This window comes from Monodelphis domestica, chromosome 1 (genome assembly GCF_027887165.1).
Source record: "Monodelphis domestica isolate mMonDom1 chromosome 1, mMonDom1.pri, whole genome shotgun sequence".
Lineage (NCBI taxonomy): Eukaryota > Metazoa > Chordata > Mammalia > Didelphimorphia > Didelphidae > Monodelphis > Monodelphis domestica.
The window spans coordinates 13,857,807-13,872,736 of record NC_077227.1 but is presented as its reverse complement, the minus strand read 5'-3'; the positions used below and the strand labels follow the sequence as shown (position 1 = coordinate 13,872,736).

General features: G+C 41.0%; 1 protein-coding gene across 10 annotated transcripts in view; it reads right to left on the bottom strand.

Annotated features, from left to right (window-relative positions):
* Positions 1 to 2,523: 2,523 nt before the first annotated feature.
* Positions 2,524 to 14,930, bottom strand: part of PRKG1 (protein kinase cGMP-dependent 1) — a 1,271,158-nt gene continuing 1,258,751 nt past the window's right edge. For all 10 annotated transcript variants that reach the window (XM_056819190.1, XM_001374648.4, XM_056819201.1 and 7 more), the window contains 5 exons: positions 14,128 to 14,291; positions 11,651 to 11,773; positions 11,148 to 11,210; positions 9,613 to 9,679; positions 2,524 to 7,806 (listed from right to left, as the gene is read on the bottom strand). In XM_056819190.1, coding sequence (XP_056675168.1) covers positions 7,708 to 7,806; positions 9,613 to 9,679; positions 11,148 to 11,210; positions 11,651 to 11,773; positions 14,128 to 14,291 — 516 coding nt within the window. In that variant the 3' untranslated portion in view covers positions 2,524 to 7,707. The remainder of the gene's footprint in view (positions 7,807 to 9,612; positions 9,680 to 11,147; positions 11,211 to 11,650; positions 11,774 to 14,127; positions 14,292 to 14,930) is intronic.

Below are 14,930 nucleotides of genomic sequence, written 5' to 3'. Positions count from 1 at the left end.
ACCCTATTCTTAAATAATCCAGTCCAACTTTTTATAAAAAACCCCTCACATTTCTACCCCCTTACAGTACCTTCAATATATGGAATATGGGACATTTATCAGAGAAACTTGCTAAAAATGCACCCATCTAATGAGTTTCTTGTTTCCCTTTGCTCAATCAATTAAGTCTTAGACTTAATTAGTTAGCTTAATTAAACCTTAGAGAAAGCAGGAAAAGACTTTTAAGTTTCTGAATGCAGGATCAAAGCCTATTCCAAATTTTAGTCGGGTCCTCGAAGTTTTGTATTAAAGTAAAAAATTAGCTGAAATCAGGGCATTCCACAGAGTGACAAGTCATTCCAGAGGTTGGAGGAAGTCTGGTTTTCCAATGAATCTCCTAAGGAGGAACTGTGTGGTGAGGAAAAGCCTCAGCTTTGCCCCATTTTGGCCCCCTGTTATATTTCTGAGATTCAGTGTATCTTTGGGTTTACAGATAAATAAAAAAGTCATTGCAATTATGACTATAACTAAGAATTCAACAAATGGATTTCAATACAATGCATTATCTTTTATAACTTAAAATCACCTGGCTTCTCTGTCTCTCACTTGAAGGTTTAAAGAGGACAAATTTTCACAGAAATAATCACATTTGATTTTATCAGTTGAGCAATTTACTTCTTTGCTTTATTTGCCATCCCAGTGAAAACCAACCCTTATTAATTCTTCTTCACACTATTCATATATGTTCTGAATGTTATGTATATTGTCTGTTGTACTGATTGAGCTTCTTTATTTTCTTTTTTTTAACCTGTACCAAATACTATTAATGAGATTGATTTGTAGTACAGTTTGATATATGGTACTGATAGAGCCCTTTCTTCCCTCCCCCCCCATTATTACCCTTGATATTCTTGACCTTTTTGTTCTTCTACATGAATTTTATCATTATTTTTGGTTCTGAAGATATTCCTTTGGTCATTTGACCTCTAAAGGATTAAATAAGTAAATTAATTTAGGTATCCGTATAGTTTTTATTATATTGGCTTGACCTACCCATGAACAATGAGTTTTTCTTCAATTATTTAAGTTTGTATTTTGGCAAAGAGTTATTTTTTATAGTTGGATTCATATGCCTCTTGGTTCTATCTTATTAGATAAAATCTGAACCCTCTTGTAACTTCTGTAGTTATTCTGGATGGAATTTTATTTTCAGGCTCTCCCTATTGAGTTTTGTCAGTGATATTCAGGAATGTTAACAATTTGTGTGGATTTATTTTGTATCATACAATTTTGCTAGCATTATTATTTAAATTAATTTTTCAGTTGACTCTAGAGTTATTATGGTATATAACATCATATCTTCTGCAAAAAAGGAAGGAATGGGGGCGGTTAGGTGGCACAGTAGTCAGAGAGCCAGGCTTACAGATGGGAGGTCCTGGGTTCAAATATGACCTCCAATACTTCCTATCATCGTGACTCTGGTCAAATCACTTAGACCCTGATTTTCTAGTCCTTGTCCTTCAGTTTTAGAATCTTTACTAAGACAGAAAGTAAGGGCTAGAAAAACCCAACAACATCAAGGAAAGCCCATAGCCTTTATGATGACTTTTCTGTATGGAACGAGTGGAACAACTGGGTTGAGTCACAGAAAAAGGCAAGAATGCTAAACAATCTGCACTGTGGGAGTAGGGATCCACCTTACTGAGATAAAATTAACTAGCATCTCTCTAGAGTCAAGGTTTACAAAGAATTTTACTTATATTATTCTATTTAATCTCAATGAGGAATGTGGTGATATAGATATATTTTTTAAACCATTACCTTCTGTCTTAGATGCTATTCTATGTGCTAGTTAAGGGCTGGGGAATCGGGGTTAAGTGACTTGCCCAGAGTCACATAGCGAGGAAGTGTCTGAGGTCACATTTGAACACAGGATCAAGACCTCCTGTCTCCTGCCCTGGTTCTTAATTCACGGAGCCACCTTGCTATCCCTGAGGGAAGTGGTCACATTATCCCCATTTTACAGATGTGGAACAGTGAAGTCACTTGCCCCAGGCCATATAACTCCTTTTGCCAGAGGGCTGAACTGAGAACTGCAGTAGAAACTGCCTGCTGGTCAGTTTAAGTTTGATGGCACATAGAACTTCATGACCATGAGACCTGCCCCAAAGTGGAATGGGCTACTGTGATAAATGATGGAGCTCCTTCCTTTGAGATGATCACGATGGATACCCTTCCAGCCTCTTACAGAACTCTGCCATTGCTTCCGGAAGACACACATCACCAAACTATGCTGCATGCCAGCTCTCCATCCTTGTGGCTCCCCCAAGCAAGACTTGTCATACCCCTGCTCGCCTTGGTCGTGGCTCACCTGTTCATCACCAGGGCTTGCAATCCTGTCAAGAACACGATCCTTAATAATGACCTACTGAGTCGAATTTGGAGCAGAGGGCCACTGCGCTCGTTTATCATTTGGATGTTTCCCCATTCAGGGACCAGTTCTCTAAAGCAGGGAATCTTACCTAGAAGAAGATGCCAACTCCGTTCAAAAGTAATTGGTTTTTTTTTATTTCAACTCTATAAAGTATACAACAGGCACTCGGCAATTACAGCTGCAGGGAAAATACAGAGCAAATCAAAAGCGGGTAACTGGAGGAAAAAAAGTTGTCCATCTACATCGAAAGAGAGCAAATGGTCAGCGACCATTCTGATGACGGGTGTCACATTCGGACAGACAAAAAAAGCCTCTTTCATGTAGAACAGATCCAGAAGAGGACAATCAAAGAATCATTGCTGGAAGAATACAAAAGAACTGACCAGTGTAAAAACAGCATAAACTGGGATAAATCTGAGGCAATGCTTAAATAAAGTTCCTTGACTCAAAAAGCCTAAAATATTGGAGACGTTATTATTATTATTATTATTATCAAAGTCTCAGAGCTATGTTGGTTTATGCAGGGGACAGTTAGAGAAGAGGACTAAGAACACACTTTCGACGCCTCTGTCCAGCTTTCTAGGTGTGTTGGGGAGCTTGTCTCAGAGACGATTTGCATATACAAGAACTCATAAAAAGCAACAATCCTGTTTTGGTGACGGGGATGTACCTGGGGACTCTGGTTCACGTGAATTTTGTCTCGGGAGGTGACTGAGTTTGCCGTGAATCTCAGACGGCGAACGCCGTTTTCATCGGGGGGCCGTGGACCATTGGGGACGGAGTCTAGAAAACATGATATGTTGGAACTTTTACTGCACTAATGTTTTGTTTTGTTTTGTTTTCATTGAATCTGCACAGCTGAGCAAAACAGGAATACCTGTATACAGACTGAGAGTATGTCATAGATTAATTTGACCTGCACGTACATTTAGACATTTCACAGAAATGACGCTGTATCTCATGAACAGATACACAGCTCTGGTACATTTAACAGAAATAAGAGAACCACTTCATCATTTCTGTAGTTCAATATTATATAATAAAGGCTTAGAAATCGTTAGCAGAAAGAACTGTAAAACGCAGCAAGCTAAGAAAGGACAACATTTTGAGGTGTATTTGTTTTGTCATGCAGCATAACACCAACTTTGTTTTTTTTTTTGTTTTGTTTTGTTTTGTTTTTTTTAATAGGATGCCATGAATTTAAGGCACTTGCAACAATACCAAATAGCCAGGTCATGTTCTAAACTATGGGACAGATGAGTAACAGGATGATGGACAGAAGTTTTCAAGAATACTGACAATTATGACCATTCGAGTCTACTCAGACCTAAAATCGTTACATGTTACAAAGAAGTTGGAAACCAAAGGAGAATGCCATGGAACACGGGCAAAAAGAAAGTCATATATGTACCACAAAATATCAGCACGAAAATATCTATTTACATAAATATTTCTTTGTGGTCCTATCGTGAAAGAAAAATTGGTTATGAAGAATGCAGTATTGAAATAAGCCACAGATCACCTCTACCTTGGGAATTCAGTCCTAACATCCTGGTTTTCAATATGGTAGCTGACTTGGAATTTTTCAGTAGGGCGTTGGTTTGCTCACATGGAAGTGAGACTCAAATTAGGGAGGAAAAATGAACGTTCAACTTATAGAGATTGTTCTGTGTGCGCACGTGCAAATCATATGCCTTCCTCCATCATTTTTAAGGAGAGAATAACATTTGGAAATAGATTTGCACTGGCAATAAAGGATCCCAACAGATTGGTATTAGAAGCTACTGAGGTCAGATGTTACGTCCTAGAGTCCAAGGACAAAGGGGACAGCAAGACTTCAAGGTCATTCATAGACTTTTCCCCAGGAAAATGTTCTTTTATGTATTCTGTCCACCCCCCAAAATGGCATCCATTTCCTTAACTGTTCATCAATATCACTGTCAATAACCCCCCATAGAAAGCCCTTTCTCCCCAAACTTTGATGTATTCACAAGAAATTGAGCAAAAGAAACAAGGACATTTCTTCTAGATACCACAACCACGACTACTAAATATTAGGTAGAAAAGAGGGAGAAAGGAAGAGTAGAGAAATTGGGTGGAAAGTATTTTGTGGAAATCATGACTTTAGTCCTCAAATCTTAGTGTCTGCAGACAGTACCTGAATCCTTCATTTCAGTGGCGAAAGTTATGTATATTGAATAGATATTTGGATTTTGTTTTTGTTTTTTGCTTGTAAGTACCCTCAAATCTTTTTCAGGTATTGTTTGAAATAGTGCTAAGCCATGCTACACGAGAAAGATACAAGAATCAGGAAGAATCTGTGTAGTCAGTTCTATGGTGCACAGCACTACTTTGTAACCTTGAAAATCAATAATTGGCCAAGTGAACAATCATTGCAGAGACTCATGACAAGTTAGCGAGCATCTGCACGCTGCTGAAATGTCAGATGAATTTTTTGCTGTTATTTGAGGCTATTTTTTTCCTCTTTTAGATAACTTTAGCATACTATTAAATCTTAGGCAGATTAAACTTTTTTTGAAAAATCATAAGTGCTCCCATTTTATTTTTTCTAGCAATTATTGTTTTTCTGTGCTGCTGAAACGTCAGATGAATTTATTTTGTTGTTGTTTGGGGCTATCTTTTTGTCCTCTTTTAGACAACTTTAGCATGCTATTAAATCTTAGGCAGATTAAACTTTTTTGGAAAAATCATTAATGCTCCCATTTTATTTTCTCTAGCAATTATTGTTTCTCTGTTTACTATAAGAATTCAATGTAAAAGGGTCAGTTAAAAAAAATCTAAGCCAAATCAGAAGGAATGCTAGGAATGGAGAAGTTTCAGACCAGGCTAGAAAGGATAGGCAACCAGGCTGATTTGTTTAATCTAGACCTCTGAAATCACTAGGAGCAAACTGGTTCTCTTTTAGAAATGATTATGTTAAATTGGGAGCTCAGAGCTATCTCTCAATGCTGATGCCCCATAAAAATGATTCATTATTTATTTGTTTTGAGCAATCTTTAAAAAATAATTAACAATCTTAAAAAAAAAATCTAGTTCCTCTCTGCCCACCTCCTACCCTTCCCCAACCCATACAGCTAATGTCCTTCAGAACATTAGTCTCATTTGTAAATTTGGAAGGAAATAGCACATTTGAACAGACTCCAAATTAAAAAAAAAATAACTAAATTGAATTTGCCCCTAGTACTACTATATTTCAGTTGGTGTATATTTGGGCTTATACACAAATAAAAATAAAACTCATTGCATTTCTGACAATGTCTTCATTGTAAGAAATTTAAATGCGATGTGCCATCTACTGTAAGTAAAATCATTTGGCTTCTGTTCTGACAGGAAGATCTAAAGTGGAGAAATTTACAGAAATCATCACATTTCATTTCCTCACTTTGTTCACTTAATGCTGCCACCACAGTGAAAACCCCCATCAACCTTCCTTCACACTATTCCAAATCCAGAGGAGAACTCAGTAAATATTGATGGATTGAACATGCAGAGCCCTCCGTGGAGTGCCTGCCCTTCGTGCCAAAATAATATTTCAAAGGCTCATGGTCAAATGGGCTAGGTAAACTTCGGGATTAGACCTTAGCAGGTCTTTTTGACCAGGGACCTTCAAAATACCACTAGGCATGCAAAAGCAAATTTGATTGTATTAGGTTATTTTGTGTGTGTGTTCCTAATCTTTTTTGACTCAGTCTTTCTGAGCTAAATCTAAAGTATTCTCACTTTCTGCCATTTGGTTAAAGAAGTTAGAAGAATTGATTTCATCTCTGCCCCATGTTTTCTTCTTTCTTTTCATCCCAGGGCTAATGGCCTGATGTCATTACGTAGAGTACTTTTGGGGGGAAAAAGCAAAGCCAAAAAATAAAGAAAACATCAAGCAGGTCAGATTCTTGTCTTCCTCCCTGAATTCACTCAGTTTTATTCTTTCATTCCTCCCTCGTTGGCTCTGGCCAGTGTTGGCTCCAGACTTAGTTAGCTTCGTAGAGGAAGACAAGAATTTGATTTGATTCCCTCCTACCCTCTCCCCCCTTCCATAGATCAGGAGCTAAGATCAGGGGAAGTGAAATAGGTTTAATCACCTCAGTGGAGACGATGAATCTCTGGCTACCTGTGAAATGAAGATGAAATGGCTGAGAGGGGTGTTGGCTGGTTTTTGAGTTGACATTTACAGATGAAAGATATACATAGCACCTCTAGAGTGGTTTTTCAGGGGGTGTTTTGATGAGTCTTATTTTTTCCCCTCAAGGATGGGGGGGGGAAGGAATCTTTAAAAAAAATCAGAATATTTTGAAACCCCTGTCTGAGGGTCTGTTAGAGAATGAAGAAAACCAATCAGCTGCCGCCCTTCTAGCTCCCGGACTGTTCTGCTAAAACGTGAAATGGTTTTATGAATTTCTTTCTTTCTTTCTTTCTTTCTTTCTTTTTTTAATTCAACCAAGCCTGTGGACCAAAAGGAAAAACGATAAGAATAACAAAAAAACAGCAGAAACATCATGCACTTCATTGTCACTTGTGTATAAGAACGTGTCCACATCTGCCGTGATGGTTCTCGGAAACCATTCGCAGAATTGTGCTTTTATCACTATTATTTTTTTCTTAACTATTAAAGGAGATATTTGTAAAGCGCTCAGTACTCAGTTGGCGCTTCATCAATGCTTGTTCCCTTTTTTTCCCCTTCCTCCCATTTTGGTAAAGAAAAAAAAAGAAAAAGAAGCAAAAAAGAAGGGAAGATTCAGGCTTGTTATGATGACGGCTTGGGGGGAAATGACAGAAAAAAAGAGTTGACGGATCCATTTGTGGTCCTTTCCCCCCTGTATAGACACTAGCCTACAGTACAAGAGCCCTGTTTAAGAGTGTTGACATCCTGGCCACCCAACCCTAGAGGACGGACTGTGGTACCCGTCAAGGAGACGCCTAGCTGCGAGGTTCGGATCTAAGCTGGGCTGACGTTTCTGATACCAGTTTTCTCTTTTGGGTTAGAACTAGAGCAACGTGAGATCGTGGATGGGGCAGAAATCGTTTCTTTACTGGTGAAAAGGCTTTGCTTCAGGACCACCATGGCAACTGCAAGTTTCGGTTCAAACATAAAACATGTAGAGAGCATATTGTCATCTAAGCGATAAGTCCTAATGCCACTGGAGTGCCGTAGCAGCATCATCGATCAAGGCATCATGGTGACCCCGAGCACGGATCTTCTCCCATTCCTTCAGGTTTGCTGGCAGCCGTGTCTCAGAAAAGCTGTCTTCAGCAAGGCAGAAGCAGGTAAGAAAAATGCGTTAAAAGTCTATGTCCCATCCCGAGTTGTCGTCCGGCGGCGGTTCATCGTTGTCCTCAGGGAAGCTGTCAAAGTTGCTCGTATCTGTGGGGGATGCGACCTGCACAGGGGGAGAAGCACAGGTGAGCCACCGGCGACCTCCGAGAAAAAGGAGGCGACTCCCCCAGATCTCCGGGACCTGAACCCAGGACCAAAAGGCTCTCTGATATCTTATGACTGCTGGTGAATTTGTTCTCAGAACATAATTCCTTTAGGTAAAGCGTTCTTTGCTCCCACTTTTATTTTCCCTTCTGTCGTAATTAATGACAGCACTGATGGAATGAAATACAACTTCAGGGGGAGGATAAGATGGCCATTTATTTCCTGGTGTGATAGTCAGGAAGCTGCTAACATGGTTCTCATCAAGGATTTTTTTTTTTAAACCTGCCATCTGTCTTGGAATCAGTACTAAGGGAAGGGCGAAGCAATGGGGGTGAGGTGACTTGCCCAGGGTCACACAGCTAGGAAGACCTTCTATCTTCAGACCTGGCTCTCTATCCAGCAGTCACCTTTATCTGTATGATATATGATCTCTCTAGCCATCTTGATTTTCTTAAGGAAACTAGGCTTCCTTTAAGCCTAAACAATAGCAAAATTCTGATAAAGTTTATTTGATGGAGTAGATGACTTCTTAACGCAGGTCTATGACTAAATGAATAAAAGTAACCCCAATAATTTATTTCAGGAAATCGACATTTATTTCTTTTTCTGATTTATACTGAAACACAGAGCTGTCAAGGAGGGTAAGATTATAGAAATACCCAAAGGACAGGCACTGTTCACCATGGGGACCGCCCCTTAGAGAATTCCCTCCACCAAGGCAGCTCTCCATGGGTTGGCAGGAAAATCCTAAGGAGCTTTTTGAAGCACAGAGTGATTTGCTCAGGGTCATGTAGGTAGTGTCAGTAGTAAGCGATTATTAATACTGACAAACATTTAATTTTTCTATATTTAAAATTTTATATTTATATTAGACTGTCTTCCCGTCTCCCTGCCACTTCCTTGACCAAAACTCTCTTCTTCAATCCTCATTTTCCATGTTTGCCTTCACCTATTAAAAGAGAAGTTCTTTTAGGACAGGGACTTTCTCTCTGCATTTTTATTCCCAGAGCATAGAGCTGGGGCAGAGTAATCACTTAATTTTTCAAAAATTTATTCATTTATTTATTTCTGCCTAAAATCATTATTTACCTCTGATTTTGGCTTTACTTAACTCGTTCATCTGCTTTAAGGAAAGGCTTCATGGAGTCACTTTATAAAATAAAGACCATTTAAAAAAATGAGGTAATCTCTTCCTACTTTTATCTTTTTTTTTTTAAAAGTTACCTTCTGTGTCTTAGAATCAATGGGGTGTATTGGTGCCAAGGCAGAAGAGCTGTAAGGGCTACGTAATGAGGTGAAGTGACTTGCCCAGGGTCACCCAGCTAGGAAGTATCTGAGGTCGCATTTGAACTCAGGACCTCCAGTCTCTAGGCTGTTTGCTTGCTTTCAGTGTGGGGCTCAGCCGCACTTTATTTAAGGCAGCCACTTGAAGGGAGGGAGAAGCAATCTGGAGCCCTCTCGGAGCCCGGGCTCCATCCCCACTTTACCAGTGTACACACACCCTCTTCTGGCCCGCCCCGCCCGCCCCCTCGCCCTTGCCTGGGTGGACCAAGTTCTTGCAGAGTTGCCGAGGTTGGACAATTCCTCCACCCGGTGTCCTGCTTCCTAGCCCGGCCCGAGAAACCCCGCGAGAGTGGCTGCTTCCCTGGCCCAGACTGGCATGACTCGGGAGCATCCCTGCTGCCATGAATCCTCCTCTGAACTTCCTCACCCAACACCCAGCCCGAGGCGGCGCCCGCAGGAGACGCAAACAGAGGCTACTCACGCTCGGGATTATAGGCGGCGTCAAGGTTCCTTTTCTCAAGCCTTCCCAGTTAAAGCCTTCGAACCATCTGCAGGGGGGCAGAGCAGACAGATCAGGGCGCCGCTAGGGCTTCTGTAAGGTGCCAGCGCGACCAGCGCCGGGGAGGGTCCGCGGAGATGGGGACGGGACTCGAGACTTGGCTGGGGAACAAGCTTTCTCTTTCTTCCTATTTGCTTGGGCTCCCTAGCACCCAGCTCTTTGCCCGCCACATTCTGTAGGGCGCCTCTTCCCCACTGGGGCGGGGTGGGGGTTGGACTTTTCACTGGGAAGGGAACCTTCTGGGAAGGGAAGTTCCTCCTCTGAGAAAGACCAGCATCTCTCTGCAATCTCTCCTCTGAGAGTTTAACAGACGAACCCGCGCCTGCTGGACGCCTCTAATTTCACTCAACAAATACTGAACACATTCTCAAAAACGGAATGGAATGCCTGAGAAGTATTTCTGTGGTTAGGAAATGCTTTTTCCCCAAATTATTTAAAATACAGATTTTAAAAACGAAATTAGAAAATGATTTGAACTAAACAATCACCAACAATTTGCATAGGGGAGGCTTCGTTAGAAATGGATATTTATTTTTTTTAGAAGGAAACATGTATGTATAAATGCATGCACATACATAAACATGTATGTATATATGCAGAAATAGGTATGTGTATTTTTAAAAAGAAACCTATGTCTCTGCACATACAGGTACACGATTTAACAAGCTAGTCACAAAATGTGTCTAGTCTTTATTTTCAGAGAAGAAGATGTTCTTTCTCCTTCTGCCCCACAGGAAGGAACAGGTTGATGGGGAGGAAAAGGCCAGACAAGCAATGGCTGGTTCATCTGGACCTTCCTAGCCTGGGTGCCTCGTTCAGTGTTTGCCACACTAGACATTAACTGAATATGGGGATTTGAATTAATCAGAGGCGGGAATGCCAGTTGTCTCCTTGAGATAAAAGGTGGCAAGGAAGAGAATGAAAAGCTGAAGCGGTTTTGGAAGCCCCATACCTGACCCTGCGTGTTCCCCAAATAGAATTGTAGGGACATAAAATGTGGGATTTAAAATTATTGTGGCCGAAGGATTGCATCTCCCAGCATGCCCCAGGAGTCCCTCCCCCTACTTCCTGGTATGGGATTGGTCTCGAATGGATCAATCCCGTGCTGCGGAGGGTCCACGCCCCCTACTTCCGGTCATGTGATTGGTCTGTATGGACCAATCCCGCACCAAGGAGGGAACTTTGAATTGGGGGTTAGTTTATTTCAAGCAGGAGAATCTCCGGTTTGGGGTTTTTATTAAAGTTTGTCGGATCCAAGAAAAAGCGTTTGTTTTTTCTTCATTCAAAAGTATGTTTTCCAGCCAGCTAGCTCACTCCTATTGCTCTTTGGAGCCCCATTCTAGGCCTGAGAGGCGAATGCAAAGGCCTGGTTTTGGCGCCTGCCTGCATAAAGAGCTACTCTGAGGTGATGGGGAGAACATGCATCTAGGCCACCACGCCCTGGAAAGGGAACTTACTTGTGCTTCTGGATGTCTTTTACTCCATTTTTCAAATTTCCTAATCTTTCTGATGGATTGTCCCTATAAGGAGGACAAGAGAAAGAGAAATAATTCACTTTATTATTTTCAAACAAATTCTGGATGCATTTTGTTTGTATCCAACAAAAAGCTCCCAAATCCCACTCCCTCCCTTCTTCTTACAAAGCACATTCCTCCAAAACAATGGATTGGTTTTTAATATTGGCGGATACTTTTTTCAATAAAGGGAAACAAAGTTATCCAAAAGATTTCATGTCAGAAAATGTTTTCTTACAAAGAAGGCACCTAACCCCCAGCATCTGAAATGAGGAGAAAGTTATTTAGGATTCTAGCTCTAGGAAAGTAGCTCAGAAGTCACATAGAATCAAAACATTTGGCAAAGAGGAGGACCATAAGTGGCTTTCTACGAAGACAGACACATTCTTTTGGGGGAAGGATTGGAGTTCATGGGGCCAAAAGGACAGGAAAGTTGAACTGCTCACCTGCATAGTTTTTTAATTAAATTAGCAGCATTTTTGGCAATCTTCTTTGGAAATTCTATCATGTCAATTCCTCTCAATATGATATTATAGGTCTTCATAGGATCCGGGCCTGAGAAAGGGGGACTTGAAGGGAAAAAAAAAATAAACCAACATTTTCTTAGCTTTTTATTCTCTAAAGACTTCATTTCTAACCATGTTCTAAAAGCCAACTAAGGGGAAAAAAAATCCCTCAACGTCTTGGCACATGGCAGGGCACATCAGTAAATGCTCACTTTATTCAACTAAATTATTGATGTTGAAGTGCTCTTATGAGGAAATCAATGGGATGGAATGGAATTCGGTACTTTGGATTTACTTTTCTGTGTCGAGGCTCTTTTTTTTTTTCCCATATAGAATGGATAGTCCTTGATGGTAGGAATTATGTTCATTTTTGTTTATCTGGAGGACCTGGATAAATATCAAGTGTCTGATGCGTGTTTGTTGGAGCAAAAGGAATACAGAATATTAGGAATTCTGGCTTCAGGGAGGGAACTTTGCTGCTGCAGCCCCCCTTCCTCTGCCTCTGCTATCCTTATTATCTGGTCCCTCAAAGGTTGGTTTCGATACAACATTTTATGTGATAGGTAGAGTGGATAGAAAGTGGCCTTGGCATAAGGTCTGGATTCCAGCCTTATCCTGATGGGGTGATTCTGGGTAGTTGAATCTCTCAGAGGCCCAGGAAACACTTTAAGACGCTAAATTGCAGAGACCTTGCTGATCTGCTTTAGGGGACAGTATTTCCTCCCCGAGGGAGCCCCATAACAATGACATCATGGTTCTGAGCAAAACCAAATGAAACAGTCCAGGGCTCTGCTCTCTGTGGGGAACGTGTTCAAATGTAGTATTACCAGGAGAAAGGAGGAAGGATATAATCCTTGAGGGAACAAGGACAAGCCTCATCTAGGAGGCCCTTGATTAGAGGGAAACTCCAGCTTTGGAAAGATGGAGGTGAGGAGGGAGTGTACTCCTCCAGGTATGGAGCACAGCCTGTGCAAAGGGGTGGAGATAGGAGATAAAATGTTCTCTGGGGTGGAAGAGGCTGCTGTGGCTGAACCAGAGCAAAGTGTGATCTGTCTGACAAGGTAGCCTGAAGTTAGATTGTGAAGGACTTTAAATACTGAACAATATTTATATTTTATCCCAGAGAAGAGGGGAATGGTTAGATCTATGACTCAGCATATGGGTTTGACTGCTATGTAAATGATGCATTGTCAAGATGAGAGACGAGAGTCAAGGAGGCCAATTAAAAGGCTGTTATTGCAGAAAAGCTGGGAAGAGGCCAAAAGGCTGAGTGCTAAGAAATGAAGTAGCTGCAAGGACGAACCAGGAGGTAGCCTGCAATTGAGGCTGAGGATTTTAATTTCAGCTCTAGCATGATTTTTTTCTTTTTCCTTTTTTTTTAAAGCCTTGCCTTCTATCTTAGAACCAATATTGGTTTTAAGTAGCAGAAGGGTAAGGACTAGGTACTGGATCAACTTGCCCAGGGTCACAGAGCTCAGAAGGGTCTGAGGCCAGATTTGAACCTGAGACCTTCTATCCTGAGGTCCAGCGCATCATTCACTGAATCACCTGTCTGCCCCCACTATGATTTCTTTTCATAATGAAACATTTCAACCAGGACAGAATTCTTAAGAAAGGGTTAAAGAATCACAGAATCAAAGAATATCAGAGTTGGAAGGGACCTTGGGGGCCATCTTGTCTAACCAGGGAAAATACATGGAAAAGAGATGCCAGTGAATTTGGATTCTGGGAGCAGACTTTATGGAGGAAGTTTTCTGGAGTGAAAGTTTTGGATTTTTTTTTTTAGGAAGTCAAGTGGAGGAAAGATATGCCCTATCAAATGCCCACAGGGCACCTGGGCATGCACTCTCTGCATGGTTGACCACTTCTATTAGATCTTCAACACATGATCCTTTGGGAAGATGGAGAGTGTGCCGAGGAGAGTGAACAAGACAATGAAGGGCCTTGAGTTCATGGCACGTGGGGTCAGTTGAAGGAACTAGGGAGGTTTAACCTGGAGAAGATGACAGTCGGTCCAAGTATGTGAAAGGATATTAAGTGGAGAAGAGATTAGACTTGTTCTAACCAAGCACTGGGTCAAAGTTAGAAAGAGGCAAACTATAGGTTTGAGATAACAAAAATTTTTCTAACTACTAGAGTTGTCCCAGAGCAGGATGGGCTGCCTTAGGAGGTGGTAAGTTCCTCCTTCTTAGAGTTTGTCAGCAGAGGACTGGGGTACGGTCATAGTGGGGTTCTTTATAGTGGGGTTCTTTTCATGGATGAGTTGGATTAGATGGCATAGGTACCGCTCAACTCAAAAATTCTATGATTCTATGGGAATGTGCTCCTCTGGGAGTGCCCTAATCCAAGGGACCAGGGCAGAACCATCGCATGTCTGGCTGGCCCATTTTGACCCACACTTCTTTCAATGCTCATACCTGCCAGTCAGGAGTTCATACATTAGGATTCCCAGCGACCAGTAGTCTGCTGAAATGTCATGACCTTTGTTCAGGATGATCTCTGGGGCTACATACTCTGGGGTCCCACAAAATGTCCATGTTTTCTTTCCAAATCCTATTTTTTTTGCAAAGCCAAAGTCAACCTAGAAGCAAAACAAACAAACAAAAAAGAAAGAAAAAAGAAAATAAGCACATAGAAAACAATCGGTTTCACACAGAGGAAGAGATGTTAGTTGAATATTACTGTAAAATGTGATTTCATTGACTTTAATCAGAGGATAAATACAAGGGACTTCTTGGGAAGGCTGAACTGAAATATATGGGGAGTGAGAAAAAGAAAAGAAATACTGGCTTCCATAATCGTATCTTCTAAGCAACTAAACAATAACAAGCTTTTCTAGGGAAGGAAGAATGATTAGGATCTAAAGATTGTCTAGTTGGGGGTTATTCCCTTCCCAGATTTCTCAGCCTTAGCGCTTCCTTGTGACTTAAATACAGAATTAAATTTGTTTTATACAAGAATGCCTGCTCTTATCTGAACAATAAAGGGATTCTAAACTAAGCACATTCCTCTTTTATAACTTAGTCCAAATTTAGCCAGATGTGCTGATCCATCGTCTCTGGGGCTGTCTGGACATCAGAACAAATTTTCTACTAACTTTAATGAAGTCACATCATTAATTAAATATGAGTGAATATACTCATTCAGTAATGTAATATGATGATAGCCGTCTTTAAGCACTTTAAGGCTGTCAGGTGGTTATCTCTCTTCACATCTACAT